This window comes from Sander lucioperca, chromosome 5, assembly GCF_008315115.2.
Source record: "Sander lucioperca isolate FBNREF2018 chromosome 5, SLUC_FBN_1.2, whole genome shotgun sequence".
Classification (NCBI taxonomy): Eukaryota; Metazoa; Chordata; class Actinopteri; order Perciformes; family Percidae; genus Sander; species Sander lucioperca.
The window spans coordinates 36,631,986-36,652,027 of record NC_050177.1 but is presented as its reverse complement, the minus strand read 5'-3'; the positions used below and the strand labels follow the sequence as shown (position 1 = coordinate 36,652,027).

Genomic DNA, 20,042 nt, shown 5'->3' with positions numbered 1-20,042 from the left:
CAGGTCGAGGTGCTATATAAATAGTGTGAGAGTATCAGAACGCTCAATCCACAGAGAAATGCACACAGCTCTTATTCAGAAACGAGCCGTCAGGACTTCTGTACGGTTGTGATGTCACAACTATACTATATGTAGGTAGAAAGTGCTGCTACAGTGCCATTACAGTCATTGTCTGCCTGCACTGATGGTGCAGAGACTCCGGGAGCACAGATGCAGAATACCGAGAAATGCTGACCAATCAGAGCAGGCAGGGCTTTTTCGGGAGGGGGGCTTAAAGGGATATATACATATACATACATTCAGACAGACAGAATGTGAAAAATAATGTGCTTTTTTAAATATTAAAGCATGTTCTAGTAGGAACCCAAAATACAAGTATGAACCTAAAAATGAGCATAGAATGGGACCTTTAAGTCTAAAATGTGTTTCACTTTTAAATAGCTAAGGTTTAAATTTAACATTAACAAAAATCATAAATACTGTACCTGTTGTGCTGGAAGACCTCAAAGCCATAGATGTCCAGCAGGCCAATGACCGAGTAATTCTTGTGGGAGTCATCCTGTAAGAGAATCAGAACAAATGACATCTTCATATGTATTTGGAAGAGAAAACTCTACTTAAAACACAAAGCCTTCAAATAAAACTTAAAAATCAGCATTTAAAATTGAATAAAATGTGCAGTGAAGTAAGATAAAAATTTCACTACAAGTTTTGCACATTGACCGATTTTCAAAAGCTGTATTCAGAAAAGAACGTATATTGCGAATACTATTGTATAGCCAGTATATTTGTCTAACCCTGGTATGTACGGTAATAACTAAACCCTAAACAAGATTAAGATATTGTTGATATTATACTGTATAATATTGAGGTATGTTCACCTTGTGGAAATGTCCACAAGGTGGAGCTGCGCTGTAATAAAATGAAGGGAAGACAACATGCTGTGCACTACAGTGTTGGATAGTGTTTGGGTTTAGTTTGAGAAATTAACAGCATGATGAAGTAAAAATGTATCAAAAAATGACATCAATGGTCACTGGAGTGTGTGTGTGTGTGTGTGTGTGTGTGTGTGTACCGTGTATGTCAGTGAAGCGTTGATCTTGTTAACCAGCCAGGTGAAGGTGCGTCCATACACCGCCTTGGATAAAGCATCCCGAGCCGATGACGCTTGCTCTAGGTTCAGCGGACTCATCAGCTGATGAAGACACACAAACACAAACACACACACACAGACAGTAAGAAGAGAGACCAAGTAGAGACAGGCAAAGACAGACAATAACAGAGTTACACGGAGTTCAGCAGCGACAGTTAGACAAGTTACAATATAATTACACTGGACCAGACCAGACATTACACAGACAGGAAATGCCTATCACACACTCGCGCTACAATGAGAATGTGTATCCAAACCTACCTCCTCTCCCTTGGCAATTATCTTCTTGTGTGTGAGTGCCTCTGTCAGCACTGCCCCATTCACTCCTAACAACTGGAAAAGCACAACAACATTAGCACACCGCACCGCCAACGTCAAATAAATTGTCAATTAAACAGACAGACGTCATGCGGCTCAGCAGCAGTGACATCCTGTGTATGGTATCTCTTGATTATGTCTCATGAAGTATAATTGGAAAATTGAGCGTGTTGAGGGTGTTCGGGCATAAATAATGATTTTTGTGACCAACATCTATCAATTTCTGCAGTTGTAAATCAAACTTCACTGTAAAAGTGCCTCAGATATTGTCCATGAGTTAGGATCCCTAATGAGAGCCCACTTAAAACTTTTATTTAACCATAAATTGCTTTCCCCTGAATGTCACCTGCTTAATAAAATAAAGGATGACTTGGAATAATTTATGCAGCTGCATCAAAATACCTACTATTTCCATTTGTACATACATTTATTTCATATAAACAGTCATATTTCATAAGGCTTACCAATGTTAACTTACAGCCTCTTTTGCAAATGGAAAATTGGGAAATATGAGATTTAAGCTATGTATATATTTTTTGCATCATAGTTTTGCATATATTCAGTGTGTATATATATATATATATATATATATATATATATACTGTATTTAGGTCATAGATGCTTGATAAATGCGGGCCCAGGCCTTTAAAAATCTCCCCGCTGGCCTATTAAGAGTGTTTATGAGCCTGCTCGATGCAGCATCTTACCCTGGCCAGGTACTTTATCTGCGTGTCAGAAGTGATGCAGACATTGCCTTCTTCGCCGCCGTACTGCACATTCCCCAGGTGGAGCACACTGGCAATTATGTTCAACAACTCCTACACAGAGAAAACACAGACGAGGAGGGGTAGGGAAATTAAGGAGCAGAAAGAATAATATGGGAATTAAAATGATGGATAAATTGTTACAAATATGTGTGGAGAGAGAAGGACAGAGAGAAGAAAAGTAAAGAGATGACAGGCTGCAGCAGGATAAGATTATACAGATCTGAAGTTACTGCCAAGGCTATCTTTATGACCGACTTGGCAGATAAGAGTGGCTTTGATTAAAATAAGGTTAAGAATTGAACAGGATAGGAATGTAGCAATGTGCTCATCAAATATCATACTAGAGCTGTACACCTGCTCTCCACTCTATAAGCAGTGTGAGATCTTAAAAGCTTTGAAAGCAAGCCCAGACTCATGAGCATGTAGGAAGACTCCCACGCAGAGCACAATATAAATCACAGCCACCCACAAAGCTAATGCTTTAAAATACAAACATCCACAGTGTAAGTCTAAAACAGAAACAGTCTCAGCCCCCTCAGGCTCATGGAGAACTTTACTTTTCATAGTAAAAACCTGTGATGTATAGCCAGCAACACACATAGTGGGGGTTGTAATGTTTGTTAAAGTTTGTCTGGGGTAAACCTCAACTTTTGTTGTTTCAAGAATTTAGTAGTTGTAAAAGAAGTGAGAATGCCAAATTATTCTGTGTATAAGCTTCATACTGCCTTTTGAAATTTCAGGGGAAAAGGTCATAGCTTCAACCTGCAGTTTACTTCGGGGTAAAAGAGACAGTTGCTAAAAGTTTCTAAAGTTTACACTTCACACACTGCTTAACACTGCTTTGTGACAAAACAAAAATTGACACAGATTGAACTTGGTCCTTACCTCCACTTCGTCCTCGTTGAAGCCAATCACAGTCAAGGCTTTCCTCACCATCTTCCAATCACTGCGATCGTTGATGGAGCTCACTTTGGGACAGTTACCCTTTGGAAAACACACACACACACGCACACACACACACACACACACACACACACACACACACACACACACACACACACACATAAATCACTCTGAACACAATACATATTAATTCCTAGTAAAGTTATGAACATGTCCAGCAAAATCCACGAAGTAGGTGATGGTGTAAATAGATGTTACATGTAAAGTAAACACCTATTTATATTTGATGTAAACACCTACTTATATGTGATGTAAACACCTATTTACACAACACACATTAGGTGTTTTTGCTCGGTACCTGTTGGTGTGTGTGTGTGTGTGTGTGTGTGTGTGTGTTCATCGAGGGGAGGGTTCAGCTTGTGCCAGATTTCCCCCCTGAGGAAAGCTCCTCTAGCTGTACTGAGAGTCCCTGACTAAGAGCTTATTAACCAGAACTCCCACTGGGACACACACACACGGGACAGACCAATGGCTTATGACAGGATAAAGAGAGAGAGAGAGAGAGAGAGAGAGAGAGAGAGAGAGAGAGAGAGAGAGAGAGAGAGAGAGAGAGAGAGAGTGCAAGAGTGAGAAAAAGATTTGCTGCAACTTCGCTGCAGTATTAACAGATGATTTATATTCATCTACAGGTTTCTCTACAGGGCCAAAGGTGTGGCTGGACAATAACTCCATTGAGACTTGACTATGAATTGGTTTTGTTGCAGATGTATGAACAATTAAAGAAAAAAACAAACATATATACTTATACTTACATATATACCGTACATCTAAAATAAACTACATTAAATGCACAATATGTCATTTTCTGCCTCTAGGAGTCTCTCAATCAAAACAATAGCAAAAGATGGAGTTTGGTGACATAGTGAAGTAGCATGGGATCATGGGAGTTGTTGTTGTCCCAACCACTGTGGTCATTGCAGTCAGCTTCTCCCGGTTATTTTTAGTGTTTATTGTCCAAGAGGTTTTTACCGGGAGCTGAATATCCGCAGAGTTTTCCTCCTCTCCAAAACAAATGGACCCCGTGGTTAAAACCAGTACTGAATCGAGAAGTTTCACGTTAAAAATCAGTGTTTTTCCGACACTGTTCGGTGAACAGAGGATGTCTCGGAGGGGCAGCGAGCCAATCTGCCGCTAACGTTTGCTCAGCTTGTTTCTCTGATAACTTAAGATCTGATGACTAAAATCCTTCATCAACAACCAATAGACAGCTTCTGACAGACAACCACAACGCGACGCATGCGCAAAGGAGATATGACGCCACTGACAGGCGACCAAATGTAATGGACTGATACCTTGATTAAAATTACGGATTTCTCTCAGTTGAACATTGTTGGAATTATTGTGAAAATGTGCACAACTCAACAAAATATATAACATAGGTCTAGTCGACATTTTAATGCGGTAAGAAATACATATTATACCTTTAAATCGTCGTAGTTAACATATACCTTGACGTTTTTATGGATGCAGGCTTGTACCTTCAAGTTTTTATCAATGAAGTAGATCTTTTGTAAAGGAGTTCTTAGTCATTTGCACAAATGATTTAACACGGAGAGTTTCATGTCCATTCAAGCCGCAGAAGTGCTTCAACTGTGAGTCATGTAACATTGTCCATGGGAAAAATAAATAGGACTTTTACTTCTGCAACCATGAGCTTCCAAAATAGCTCCTGCAACTTCGCAACTCTATACAAGTACTATATACTTACTTTGACCAGGTACTGGTACTGCTGAGGGTTCCTCTCCAGGCCCAGGGCTCTCAGCAGGTCCTCCTCCCCTCCCTCGATCAGCTGATAGAAAATGTGGAAGTTCCTCTCCCCGTGGTTCTGGTGGACCACACGGGACTTCTCCAGCAGGTAGTTAATGATGTGGCCTCCAACTGGGGCACCCTGCCGACGGGATAAAGGCCAGGAAGGGAGGGGGGAGGAAGGGTAAGAGGAGGAGAGGGTAAGGCTGGGGTACTGAGGCGTTATGTAGGTTGATAGAACATGCAGGTCGACAGGGGTTTTGTAGTCCATAACATATTTTGTGTACCCACAAAAAAGGGATTCATGAGGGAGGAATGATGTGAATAATTACACAAAATAAAAAAAATCATATGCAGAGATTCTATGCAAAAATACAGGGACAGAAACAAAGTAGATTTACATTGTTATTGTTACCATGAAAACCAGAATTAACCAAATTAAGTTTGGATTTCAATATTTTGAGGTAACAATATGTTATGTGGTTCTTGCAACATTCTGCTTTCCTATGAAGATGACATGATATGTAGTGTTAGTGTAGCCAGTGTAAATCAGACTGTCCTACTCACCTTAAAATCAAACTGAATGTCCATGTACTTGCCAAAGCGGCTTGAGTTGTCGTTACGCAAGGTCTTGGCATTGCCAAAGGCCTGGAGAGAGGGAGAGGATAGAGTGGGATGAAGAAAAGAGAGAAAGGGGAGGAGTGTTGATTGAAAGATTAAGAGGTAGAGAGATAACAGGGAACAGAGAGAAAAAGTGTGATGAAGACGGGATGGCAGATGAGGAGGTAGCAGTGAAATAAAGAGAAAGCCACAGGCATTAGATTCCCTGCGGTGTTTGTCTGGGACAAAAGCACAGAATACAGGGCATAGTGTACACTCACACACTTATACACATCTGGAAAGCATCTTAATATTTGGCAGAAAGAAAGAAAAAAAAAAAAAAAACACCCCCCCCCAAAAAAAAAAACAAGTATCAAAGAAATATGCTAATAAGTCAAATAAGCAAAACATTCAATACACAAGTAACATTGGCCAACTTAGACATGTCTGAAAAGGAGTAGGAAGAAGTATACACTTATTTAATCCTACCCCTTTTCCATAACTCAGTAAATTATTATTATTATTATTATTATTATTATTATTATTATTATTATTATTATTATTATTACTACATTAACCACATATTTGTATCTCATTTATATTTATCACATGTATCTTATATAATATATATATATGGGTTACATATACATACATGTATACACACACACACACACACACACACACACACACACACACATATATAAAACTCACTAAAAACACTGGTTATTAACTGGATTGTCCTTTTCTTTTACCCCTGTGGGCCACTGTACACTTAGACTGACTGTTCACTGCAAGTGAAATCAAAGCACATCAATGCCTCTTTATTAAACAGGCTATTGAGTGGCTGCTGGTTATACTGCTCTAAAAAAAGATAGCACTCGATAGAGAATAACAACATTAGACAGATTTCAAACCACAAATCCAATATGCTGAACAGCTTCGCTCTCGGTGTGGTACCATAGATTAATATAGTGCCGTGGCATCTCACCTCCAGCACAGGGTTGGACTGCAGCAGGCGGTCTTTGATGGTCTGCACCTGCTCGCTGGCTGGACAGGTGAAGGCGTAATACTGCAGGATCTTCTTTGACGCCTCCGTCTTCCCAGCGCCACTCTCCCCAGAGATCAGGATGCACTGGTCTTTTCTCTCTGTCCTCATGGAGCGGTACGAGTTGTCTGCCACTGCATAGCTGGAGGAGTGGAAGGAGAGACATGATCAGGCAGATGTATAGCAGGATGTTGAGAAGAGTAGGAGAAAACTGAACAACAAACAGGCCTCAGGCTCCAAACATTTGGTGTACAAAATAGTTTACAGTGGGTACAGAAAAGCCAATAACAGTCAAATAGTTAGCACATAATTAAAGAAAAGAAAATAAACCATTAAATATTGAGTTTATGCTTAACATTTCTAAACTGAACTGAATGAATGGGTAAAATAGAAATGTACAGTTACACAATCTACAGTGTGCCAACAAAACAACAAAATCTCTTGGAAAACTTGAATCTGAATGTAAACAAATGACAGCATCTCATAGTGTGTGAACATGGAAAGACACCAGTATGAACCATAAAGTCCAGTGTGGAGCAAACATGTTTTAGTTACAGTATCATTTGTCAGCTCTGTTGCTGTTATCAGCACTGCTATGTTGTTTCAGCCTGTTTGGACACATCTCTGACACCAGACTAATAGCTGGAAGATAAAATCACCAGTTTAGTCATAGCTGCATCATGTACTTTATGTGTGTACTGTATGTGTGTGTGATATTAGGGAGGGCTGGGGGGGGAGGGGGGGGGGGGGGGGGCAGGTTAAGGTCAGAGGAATTCCCTCTCAAGGGAGGAAATCTCTTGCCTGGTACCATCATTTGCTTACTTTTCTTTCCACCTCTCCCTCCCGTTTTCTCTCTCAAACCCTCCACCTCTATTTGCCAAAGCACATATTTCTTTCCACTCAGATAGAGAGAAAACATTTGGCCCTATGCGCTAAGTGTCGAAGTAAAGAGAGACTAGGGCTAGTGAGAGATTCCGAAATGCTTTCGACGATGCCACTTCAAGTCTCCATAATGCAGTTGATTGTTTTGTAGCTGACCTATGGGGTCCGGGAGGATTAAACAGGGAATTCCCTGACCATTCCTGTGGCAACCTTTCAAACAAACACTCTGCCTCATGCCATGACGTCTTGCCAACAGTCTGAGACCATGAGAGCATTACGTAGCTGGTTGACTTATGTGAGAGTGGCACTTAGGGCAAAGATTCATGTGCACTCTAAACATACACACTGTGACAACATTTAGAAAGCAGGTGGAACACATCCTCGGGTAAAAAGAAAAGCTTAAAAAAGCATCAACAGGCTCCTTCTATTAGTGTTGGAGCAAAAACCGTAAAAATGCCGTCCACTATGAATGATGCAGTCAATGTTTGGGCTGATCGGGGGGAAAAAAATGTGTTTCACCTGTAATGGCAAAGAAGTGCAATAAATCATTCCATTCATGACGGACTGTTTTTAATGATTGTCTGAAGAAGTATTTGCTGAAACCAGCTTCTCTCCATTTGATTTCTGTGTGTCTTTCCTAACTTTGTGTGTGTGTTCCTTTGTGAGTTGAATACTGTAAGGTGTGCAGAGGTCGTGTACTCACATGTGTGGTGAGACCTCGTAGAAGTTGACTCCACGGTATCGCTCCATGTGGTTCTTGGTGTAGATCTCCAGGTCTTTGTATGGGTTAACTGACACTAGCACTGAACCAATGTATGTCTGATGGAGAGGGAACATACAGTCACACTACATTCATATGACAAAGACTCTATCACACACGTGTCAAACTCAAGGCCCGTGGGCCAAATCCGGCCCATATACATTTAGGTTCACAATATATTTTGGCCCACCTACTTTTTGTCACTTTTCACAACATTTTTTTTCGACATTTTTGATGCTTTTTCCAAACGTTTTTGGCATTTTCTTTGACATTTTTGTCGACCAAACTGTAAGTGAGAAGCCTATGTGAGACATGCAATAATACAGTCAAAGATATTTGACTTTTCCCATGACATAAAAGCAATAAACTCTATGTCTCTCCCTTGATGTGGTTCTCATTTTCTAGTGTGGCCCTTAGGGAAGCTGAGTTTGACACTCCTGCGTCTATCACCTTTTGACAGGTCAACATTAGCTGTGTCAGTGTATTTAATTCAAGATTTACCCCTGTACTTTGTTGAGTAATTCTGCAGTAAGAAGATTCAAATTGAGGTAAGACCAAACAGCTGTCTGCATCATCCACAGGTCTTGGCCTTCTTCCAAGTTAAACATAACACTGCTTATTGTAGTGAAAATACAGTATAATCCTAATCGACTACAGGAAACCATCCCAAAGGTCAATGTTAGAATGGTCTGAGGAGAGGCTTATAGGGCATTCTGTCATCTATTTTGAATAAAGTCTCCAAATCTCTTTTTTTACTCTGGTCCTTTACTCTGCGATGTGCAGCAAACTGAACCATGTATGCAAATTAAATAAGTTAGATTTTTCACTGGGACTGGGACTAAGCGAAGAAAACAAACTGTAGGTGGCAAATTGTCACAGTCAGTGTCAATGTAATCCAGACACGTCTGTGGATTAAATGATACTGACCACTTTTGTCTCCGTTTCTGCTATATTGTTAAACAAGTTAAATATGACACTTTACCATAAAAAGCAGAAACACGAGCACATATGTCGGCCACTAAGTAAAAATAATTACAGTAGAAAAATGCAAAAGATAAGATATGTTGGGGGAACTTTAGAAATACTGTCCCCACTACATACATATAGTTAATACACAAAGAGCAGTGACAGGTTCATTTTACAAATGTACAACATTCTGCTCATTATACATCTTGGTCACAATTCTATAATATCCAAATTTAATGAAATCTGTATTAATGTGTATATTTTATGTATTTAGTATCTCATTCCAATATCAACCTGGAAATTAGAATTTGTCAGGCTCTACAGTAATACAAACACATGCAGCATTAAAGCCCCACCCTTCTCACTATACCCACTCACATAGATGAGGTTCTCTTTGAAGCGTTTGCGCAGGTTCTCTATGAAGGCGGCCTCGCTGGTGAAGTTCTCCAGCAGGACAAAGTCCTGCACGCCCACCCGGTCTCTGGCTGTCAGGGCCGACTCCATCATAGCCCGCACCCCGTCACTCGCCACCACCTAGAGGAGGACAAGCAGGGAGTAGGTTGGGTTAGTGACTGAACGTAACAACATAACCTGTGTGGTGTAACACTTCATCAACCAAACTCTGCTTGTCCTACAAATAAGAGAAATGAAGAAGGGAGAGGGAGGGACCGAAAAAAAAACAAAAGCTACACATCATGCTCACATAATCCATCCTTATTAGGAAAGAAGGAATGAGAGGACTAGAAGAAACCAGCAGTTGAAATCATTAATCAGTGTTGCACCAACTAGGAGACAGATGACTATAGGTAGGTATGAACAGTTTCTCACTGAACTGTGATTACGGAATAATTGAAAAAAGAGTCTGTGTCTGATGGGACAGATACGCTTCTATTTTAATCAGCCCAGCTGTCTACACTGGCTGCATAATGTCTTGCGTTTTACTCAAACCTTACTTGTGTAAACATGACCCGAACATCATTCATTTTCAAGTCTCTTTTCTTCTATTTTCCGCATGTAAGAGTGATTGTGTGTTAGGCCTGAGTGCTGCCAAAACGCAGGTGGCCCACACTAAATATTGTGCCTGAAGGCATTCTGTGAAGACACAGACGGAGGCTGCACGGTATTGTCATAAACTCAAAGAAGAACAGCAAATCCGCACATTGGAGAAACTGTAACAAGAGAGTTCATGTTTTTTTGCTTGAAAAATGACTGAAATGATTAATCAATTATCAAAATATTTGCCGATTACTTTTCTGTCAAACAACTAATCAATTAGGGGCCTAAGCATTTCAGTTCTAAATTCAATTCAATTCAATTTTATTTATAGTATCAAATCATAACAGGAGTTATCTCGAGACACTTTACAGATAGAGTAGGTCTAGACCACACTCTATAATTTACAAAGTCCCAAAAATTCTAGTAATTCCCCCAAGAGCAAGCATTTAGTGCGACAGTGGCGAGGAAAAACTCCTTTTAGGAAGAAACCTCGCCAGACCCAGGCTCTTAGTAGGCCAAATTATTGGCTGTCATCATCTTTAATCCAAAAATTAGTTCAATCAAAATTTGTTAGTATAACTATTTGTAAGCACATCATTAGTCCTTCCTGTCCCATAAGCTCTCATCACATCTTTTAGGACTTAGAGAAAGTCCCCACAGGTTTCAAACCTACAATAGAGCACATTCAGACCAATATCTGTTTAAAGTCTAAAAGCCATTCACAGACCTCGCATTCATTCAAAACACATACAAAAACATAAAGAGGAGATTTTATGTTTAGCCCCTAAGTGATCTTACCACCTCTAAAAATTAAGATAGAGTCAAACCCAGATGTGGGTGGAAAATGTATCACTTCAACCAAAGTTCCCCAACCAGATTGCACATATCTAAAAATATACAGCACAAATTTAGAAAAACAACACTTACATCATTTGGCTGATCAAATCGCATGCCCAGGAAGCCTTTTTCTAAAATAGAGACTTGAGTTTTACGCATAAGATTGCGAATGTCACCCACATCCATGTTTAACATGCTCTGAGTTGGACAGATCTAAAACCAACTCAACTTTGTGCTGAGGGTAGAGGCAGGGACAACCTGCGCACAGACAGACAAAACACACACACACACACACACACACACACACACACACACACACACACACCACACACACCACACACACCACACACACAAAGTACAGCAGGTGTTGTTGTCGTGCTAAGCAGTACAGTAGTCTCTATCTCTCAGGAGACTACAAAGAAGAGATGGTTAAAGGAGGAGAAGAGAAAGCTTGAGGGACGAGAGAACATATTAATTAGCGCGAGGTGAGACGGGAGAGAAAAATACAGAGAAGAGAGGTGTTAGAGAAAGAAAAGAAAAAACTTGGGGAAGAGAAGATGGTGGATGCCAGGTTATGACTCCAGTCCTGCCCACTCGACTGGAAAGTTAACAATACTCCCTGAAATTCCACACAGCAGCGCCCTCAATAACACAACACCGACCCCATTCAATCACTGCATAGCCTGTCTTTTCACTGCAGATTCAGAACACATGCACATCATCTTGATAAGATTTCATTTTGTGTGCATGATGAGGTTTGATCCTGGGTTCCAAAGGGGAATCATGGTGCTTCACACATGGGGAGAAGCCATGGGACACTGGTGTGGACCTTGATCTGTGTCTGTAAGTCCACCTAAAGGAGGCAGAACTGCCACCCCAGCAGGTAACAATGAACCTAATAACATTAGCAGGTTATGTGTATGCTCTTTGATTAACTGAACCACCCCTGCACTTTATCTTTACTGCCTCTCAAAGAGGCCAGTGGCCCGGCTAAGTGGGAGGCTGTTAGAGATGACTCACCTCTCATCTTTATGATCTGATGATGACTCAAACTTTCAATTCATCTGTGCCCCACTTTTACTCTTTAATCCAGGCTGTAACAACTGTGAGCATGTGTGTTAGTGTGCAATGGTCCTCACAAGGACACAACAATGGCACAAATCCAAAATGTGGACAATTTGATTTCATCTCTTTAGGTTTTACAAGGCCTAAAGATATATATTTGTACAATTCCAACATTAAAGTGACTAGAAATACTTGTAGAATATGCAATGGATAAACCTTTTTAATACACATCAGCTACATTCACTGTAGGCTTCTTTAGCACCTGTGGAGCTTTTACAGATGCATTTAGTTCACCTTGAAGAGAACTAAATGCTGCTTCAAGGCAAACAACGCATCAAGAAGAGTGATGAGGAAAGGAGGCTGACACTAAGAGGAATGGTAGGTGTGGATAACAATAGACTCAAAGCCTAATGGTTGCATTAAGGGTAAAAGTTCAAATCATTAGGATTTTCATGAACTCAAACCCCATTTCTGACCCTATACTGTATTATTATTAATACAATTGATACGGCTAATGCTAAACACAGCATTTCTTACTGCTGCTGCATCACATGAAAATCATTCAACTGACAAAACACTGGGTGGCTTTAATTGTCAATGAACAACTGCTGTTTGCTGTAGTATTAAACCACACGCACTGTTACCAGAGTAAACACGGGTGTTGCCAAATCAACCGGGACTGGAAACGGGGGAGCAAAAAACTTTGGAATGCATTGAATCAGTGTGGTATCAATAGAAGTAGTATTTTATGTTCAACTTTTAATGCAGGCATGTGTGACTTCCCGTGTCCCACATCCCATACATCCTTGTTTCTCTCACCCCTGGACGCCATGAGCTCTGGTGACCTATTGTTTCACACATCTCTACAGAAAGCAATGAAACTGCAGCTGTGTGTGTGTGTGTGTGTGTGTGTGTGTGTGTGTGTGTGTGTGTGTGTGTGTGTGTGTAAACCCTGAGAGGTGAGTGAGTGTGACTCTAACATTCCTTGTTACCAGTCGCTGCAGTTCTCACCTGTCAATCACAAAGTACAGTATGTCTGGTATTTTTGACCTCTTCGTGGTTTTTCTGGGGATTTCTGTACTTCTCTGTCCAGCTATTTTAGCTATTGCTGCTAATGCTAACTACCCACTTCTTTTTCTTCATCCAAACACACTGCTGCTGTTGCTGCAGCTGGAAACATATGAAACATATGACTTCCTGTGGAGCAGAGGATTTTTTCCTGGGAAAGAATTGCAAGACAGCGGGTGTTTAGACCAAAAGTAAAGATTCATCATCTTGGAACAGGTTAAAATCACTGTTAGGTGTAGCAAAACTGACATTTACATTAAGATGTCATGGTTTATTACAAATCCCTCCAAATATTATGGCGCCAGGGAAGAAAGAAAGCAGAGCCTTGTTTCCTCACCTCTCCCCTTTTCTTCCTCCTCTATACATTCTATTTCTCAGTCACTTTAACTCCTTGTTACAGTCTCTCGCCCTCTCTCTCCATTACTTCATTGTTTCCCAATGTCGCTTTCACTGTTTGGCTTTCCTGTGTGTAGTGTCGCACACCGGCCCTCCACCCGGTCTCAGGAACACGCCAAGTACGTGCCTACCCAGTTCCTACAGTACATGTCGTCATGTTTTCCAAATCTTGTGCAGCAAACAAGGTAGCTTGGAGCCAAATTAGCAGGAGGAGACCTGAAGAGGTACGACTCTCTGCTAAGACCTCTACCTCTATTAGTGTCTGACTCGTATGAGTTTTTGAGGGCAGGTACCAATAAATATGTAAACCAACGAACAGAAGCACATTATTCATATCAGACGTTAAGAAGAGCAATTGGCTGATTAAGTTTTTCCAAAAACAAGTATCTGCCCAGTAGAGTAGATTAGTCTAAAACAATCCTCTCTACCACACCGATGCCCGATCTTCCTTATGTATCTACCTCTCTCATCCATTCTTCAGCTCCACATCTTCTCACAATACAAACCACAATAACAACAAAACCCTAGAGGAATTTATACAACACCAGGAGTTCTGTATGTCAAAAAAATGTTTACCGCAGAGAGTAATTAGGGCTGGGTATCATTTTCCAATGTTACTTGGGATGGCAATATCGGTCAGGTCCCCACTTTGGTCCCGACTGAAAAATCTGTTGAATGGAATTTCATGGGTCCGAGACGATGAATCCTACTGACTTTGGTAATCCCCAGACTTTTCCTCTAGAACCACCATAAGGTTGACACTTTTTGAGTGAAATGTCTCAGAAACTATTGGATGGATTTTCAGGAAATCTGTTACAGACATTCATGTTCCCATCAGGATGAATTGCAATCACTTTGATGATCCTCTGACTCTTGACATTTCACCTCGTCACTATCAAATCAACATTACACCAGCTAAACATCACCACGCTGTCATTGTGTCCAAAATACTATTTAACTGTCCCTCATGCCACCTAGTATTTTTTGCCACCTATTTTAATCACTTACATCTTGAATCTCACTATATTTTTTTCTACTATGCTCTCTCCTCCCTTTATTCCCCCCTTCCTCTTTCACAGGACAGGTTGAACAAGCGACCGCATCTCAGAGAAGCTGCGAAAAGGAGGAGAAAGCAGAGGGATTTGATCATCCGGCCAGCCTGCGAACAATAGCAGCCTGACATTCACGTTGCCCCGGGTGCGCTCACAGAGCTCAGATGTCACACTGTTTATGTAAACCTCACCTAACCTGCTGCTTTCACTGCGCCATACAGTGCGCATGGATGGATAATAATGAGAATTTTAAGACATAACAGCCATCTAAACCTACATAACCAGGCTTGCAGTAAGACAAGTTGACAGTGTTTCCACTTTACTGGCTTTTTGTGTTGGGTTGTGTTGTACCAGTGCTGCTTTGTCATTGCTGATACCAACACTGAGCACTTAAATAGCTTGAGTCTTAAATAGTTTTATTGAACTTTATACATACCTTTCAACAAAGAGCATTGGTTTTTTTTCTACATTTAGGAGCCATAAACTTGTATGTGTTCATCACTAGCAAAATAATTAAAATATGGCTGTGGATCTTAGAGGTGTGTCACTCAACTCAACTTGTGTAAACATCATGTTTTAGTATACTATAATAGTACTGGCAAGTCTTATCTTTCTATGTGTCTGTAAAGCAATATAAAATGAATCCGCAATTATGATAAATGATGAATTAATTAAATATTTTTTTCAAGCATAACATGTCAAGAGTTACAACTTCTCAAACATGAAGATATAGTAAGCCATTTTTATGGGAGTTGGACAGAAAATAATGATAATTTCAAGACCTCTTCTTGGACTCTGAAGAATACATTTTTCACTATTTTTTGTCATTTTTCAAACTAAACAATTGGAAAAATGAACAACAGATTAATCCTTAGTTGCAGTCCTACAATAATTACTTGTTTGGATTTAAAACAATTAAAAGGGTAGTTCAGTCATTTAGTATTGGGCATCCATAAAGTGGGGGTACTCACAAGAGACAGATTTAAGAAGACATGGTCAAAATTAAAGCAGCAGAGGCCGCAATATTTTGACTGTTAGTCCTTAATATGGGTCAGGCTCAATTTACCATAACGCAACTCTATAGTGTCTTTCATTAGACCTTCTCTGATTCTTAAACGCCCACTTCTTTCAAACTCCACACCTCGATTTGGAAATGCAAGCTTTCTGTTAAAAAATTGTTAAGCCTCAAGCACAGGCATAGTAGTGCTAACGAGTAAGATGGAGTGCCCCTTTAAGAATTGCACTAATCCAATTCATCCAATCCAATCCAAAGTCAGTACAAAGTCAATACTAAGTCTCATTTCTAACAATGGACTGATATCAGGGTATGTTCAATTATTTTACTTTGTATGACACACGGCCACATATAGCAGGCCTGCATGCAGTATGTCTTTCTCAGACTGAAAAGGGATTTAAAGAGCTAACAAACAAATCAGGCCCTGGTGCGCTTAAACCAACTGGAAATAGGTTACATTTTTGCAAATGAGAAGGCTTCAGGTTAAATATCCAAAAAGGTCAGGTGCAGCAGTCAGTCCTGAAAATAAACTCGCATCCAACGTCTTTCGACTACTGTTTCACATGATTTGTGAAACTATGATTGCAACCAAATGAGTGAAGCGTGTGGTTCTGATGAAGAGATGGTTAGCTAGTCGCAGAATGTTTTGCCCTTTTTCTGCATTTTTCCACTATGAATCAGTTGTCTGGCACTGATTTCTCCTCTTCTCTCATCTGTTCTGCACTAGCTGGTAGAAACAAAGGTGCATGAAGTGAAGAAATACTGAACGTCTAGATCCATTTTTTGAGACATGAATGTGGTCCTTGTGAAATTGTAGTAAGGTCATAATGATGCCAAGTGTGACATCAGAAGTCATGCAAGGGCTTATGGTGCCCTATTTTATTAGTCAGTCTGACTTTCATTGACATTTTAAGAACATAATAAAAAATACGTCCGACTACGTGGACGCAAGCTATATTACCAGGTGTTACAGGTGAATGCAGGTGGAACTGAACACAGACAATATATCACACTAAAGCATTTTACATTTTTCCACACCTGTACAGGATCCAAGCTTATTAATGTTTTGATTATGATTACCATGGAAACACCCCTCAAGGCTAAGCCGTGAGTATGTTTATTTCAATCTCAAGAGTCTGTGGAGCTGCTCTGCAGAGCAGTCAGACAGGTGGGACGAGCTAGCTGAGCCTCCCCGTAGGCGGCAGAAATGAACCAGCCTACCACAGGACATGTGGGCCAAAACAACACAACCAGCAGCTGGGAGTACTCTACATGTCATATCTGGTCACTACTTCACTAAAGACCCACCATGATTACGTGTTCCTGAGTAAGTCTACTCTACTCTGCTGCATTTTTACCAGCTCCAGGTGTTTCATGCTATAGCTTATCCTGAACTTTGATCTCTCTGGAGGGGGCAGGGAGCAAGTGAACGGACAACTTCCCTTTACTGTGGAGTATCACATTTTGGTCACTGATTACAACCTATAACATAAAAGTGACAAATATATTCTTATGTAGAACAGACATGTTGCTATATGGTGTTGAAACCAACTTCATCCAAAGTAAAAGGTAGCTGATTTTAAAAGCACAACTTACTGCAATCTCCATAATAAAATATCCACACACCTAAAACTAATACAAAATAGATACAGAAACAGATAAAAAAAACTTCTCATATTAGTACAGGCACACAAAAAACCCGCAACTAGAATAACAGTGGACAGGCAGCTAAGTATCACCTTGGTTTCACTAAGCCTGAGTAGCTTTGACAGCAGGCTGGTTAACACTAAAACTCCAGTTACCATCTACCTTAACTAAACAGACATGAATCCTTTACTCTGTTACTTTAAGTTGAGTAACTACTTTAAGTTGAGTAACTACCTTTACTTTTACCCTTCAAATCATACATTTATTATTTTTACGAGACATTACAACTTACCCGACACCAACGATACTCCATGGAGAAATAGCTTTGAGGTTCTCAAGTCCTTAGATTTGTATTCCAGGTACAATGGGCTAGTTCACCAAGCCATTCAGAAGTTTTTTTTTTTTTACTTCATCACAATTTAGATGTGACACAGTCAAGAAAGTGACTGATAGTCTGAGGAGAGTGAGGCAAGCCCAACATAAACTACCTATTGGAGGCAGATGCCCTGCTGGCAGTAATGACAACTGTGTCAGGAATCTCTCAGTGCATTGTGCGATCCTGACAAATCGGTGCTCCAACTCCCACACACACACTGTTGTAGCAGCAGAGAAGGCTCGTAAAAAAAAAAAAAAAAAAGATCAAATCCTTATGGATGCATATGCATGTGCCAAAATGTGAGGGTAAAAACTCCTATACATGTTTAACTGTAGGAGTTCAATCCAGCATATTCTATCAGTAAGAGAAAATACACGCAGCACAAAAAAGGTTTTAAGTCTCACATACTAATACATCACCGACTCAGCATTGATACATCGACACACACTTTTCTCATTAACATGCTCAATGTTACTCTCAGTAAATGCCAAAGAATGCTGCCTGGCCACACAACACCACCATGTGATTGCCTCGCCCTGGGACGGCACACACACACACACACACACACAATCCCCTAAAACCGATAACTGATATTTGGAACCGATATGCATTTACAGTGAAAATGAAAATCTTTAAGTCAAAATTAAGATTTTGGAATGTTATAAACTCCAACACCAAACTTTGTTTAGAAAGCAATTATTGAATAATTTAGAAACTTTCAACATAATACACAGTAAAACATAGTCAGATAGTGTTGTGGGGGGGACATTATTCAGACTTAGTGGTAAGTGAAACCGAAGCAGAGGGACAGACACAACGCTGTAGTGGAGCCAAAGTAGCGTACTTTTTAATGAATGGACTTTATCGGTTATTGGGCAAATAAAACGCCGATACAGATAATCTATCTCAATTTCTAACACACACACACACACACACACACACACACACACACACACACACACACACACACGCCTTCTCGGACATCAAACACATTCAAATTCAAATAGCTTTGACATTAACATGACAAATACAGAGTCAAGGTGAAGAAGGATGCTGAGATCAAGGAGGTAACAGTTAAGGTAAGCAATGTTGCTATTATGGCTCTAACTTTCACCTGCCTCTCTCTCACCTACTGTATGTCAGTTCAAGAGCACACTGTCAAGGTTTCTACACATATGTAAATGCCACCGTAGGTACTCATTACACATTCTCCCTCTTCCATTCCAATAAACTCCATCTCCCACCTCAATAGCCTGACCAAAAGTGAACCCATCTCTCACATAACTCCTTACCTTTCACACTCTTGAATGCAAACCTGCATGTGTAGACAACCAATTCTCGCCGAACACTAAACCATCAGAAGGTGCTTTGATTTGTCCACGTTCTGACTGATTTTTTTCTGCAAGATGAACGTGTGGCTGGATGTCTTACCAAAGGTCTGTACTTCATGGCTCCTTCCCTGCTCTCGAGTGATTTGGAAGGGGCTTTTCGTTCCCACTGCGGCGATAGTCCGGCTATAAGAATGTGGCCTCCAGTGCCGCGTCGCGACCGCTATTTAGCCGAGAGTTTGTTTTTAGAGGCTCTCCCCTTCGTCCTGAGAGCCAGCTGCCATAGCTTCTCCTCTTACTGCTGCTCACACAGGCACACACCTCACTATGACTCTCTTGCTCGCCACTTGTTCACCCAGTTTTCTTCTCCCTCCCTCCAGAGGAAATAGGTCCCTGTGTTGGGTGACATATAACCCCCTCCTTCCCTCTCTCTTTGCTTTTTTTCCTTGTCCCCCTCTCCTCAATCCAACAGGCATATATGCTAAGAAACGTACCATAGTGCCTCTCCTTTTCTCTCTCTGCTCTTAAGAGAAGGAAGGGTATAAGAGAGCGAACACATCTCCTATCATATGCACACACATCTGGCCGTAACCACCCCTGGAGAGAGAAAAAGATGAGAAAGGAAAAAATGTGTCCTGATGCCAAAGGGCTAAAGTGTGTGTGTGGATCCAAGCGTGCTTGTGTGAAAAAGGGAAACTAAAAGTAAATGCAGCATGAGCCAATAAATAATCTATTTGAGCAAAAAGAGTTTCCTTTTTCTTCCCTCCCCACTCTGCGATTTACAAGCTAAAGCAGAAACCAGACAGGCAGCCAAGAGTACCACTGTCATAAATACAGCTCTTAATGCTTATTGCATCTAGCTCACACAAAACACACACACACACACACACACACACACACACATATAACGTGTATACCATGATGCACACATGCAAGCACAAGGACTTATCATTAGTCCAATATCATTACAGGGAGTGTAATTACTCCAGACCAGTGCTGCGCACACACACATACACACCAACTCGCTGCAGATCAAAGACCTCAGCAGTCTAATGCATTTGC

The 20,042-nt window shown here is 40.6% G+C and overlaps 1 protein-coding gene across 3 annotated transcripts in view; it reads right to left on the bottom strand.

The window, feature by feature from the left end:
• Positions 1 to 20,042, bottom strand: part of LOC116038869 (unconventional myosin-Ic) — a 65,131-nt gene that overhangs the window by 18,214 nt on the left and 26,875 nt on the right. For 2 of the 3 annotated variants that reach the window (XM_031283555.2, XM_036001306.1), the window contains 10 exons: positions 9,579 to 9,734; positions 8,178 to 8,293; positions 6,536 to 6,734; positions 5,515 to 5,595; positions 4,910 to 5,089; positions 3,124 to 3,222; positions 2,179 to 2,289; positions 1,415 to 1,486; positions 1,076 to 1,195; positions 486 to 559 (listed from right to left, as the gene is read on the bottom strand). In XM_031283555.2, coding sequence (XP_031139415.2) covers positions 486 to 559; positions 1,076 to 1,195; positions 1,415 to 1,486; positions 2,179 to 2,289; positions 3,124 to 3,222; positions 4,910 to 5,089; positions 5,515 to 5,595; positions 6,536 to 6,734; positions 8,178 to 8,293; positions 9,579 to 9,734 — 1,208 coding nt within the window. Of the gene's footprint in view, positions 1 to 485; positions 560 to 1,075; positions 1,196 to 1,414; positions 1,487 to 2,178; positions 2,290 to 3,123; positions 3,223 to 4,909; positions 5,090 to 5,514; positions 5,596 to 6,535; positions 6,735 to 8,177; positions 8,294 to 9,578; positions 9,735 to 19,083; positions 19,344 to 20,042 lie in introns of those variants that run through there. The other variant, XM_036001305.1, reaches the window with a different exon arrangement.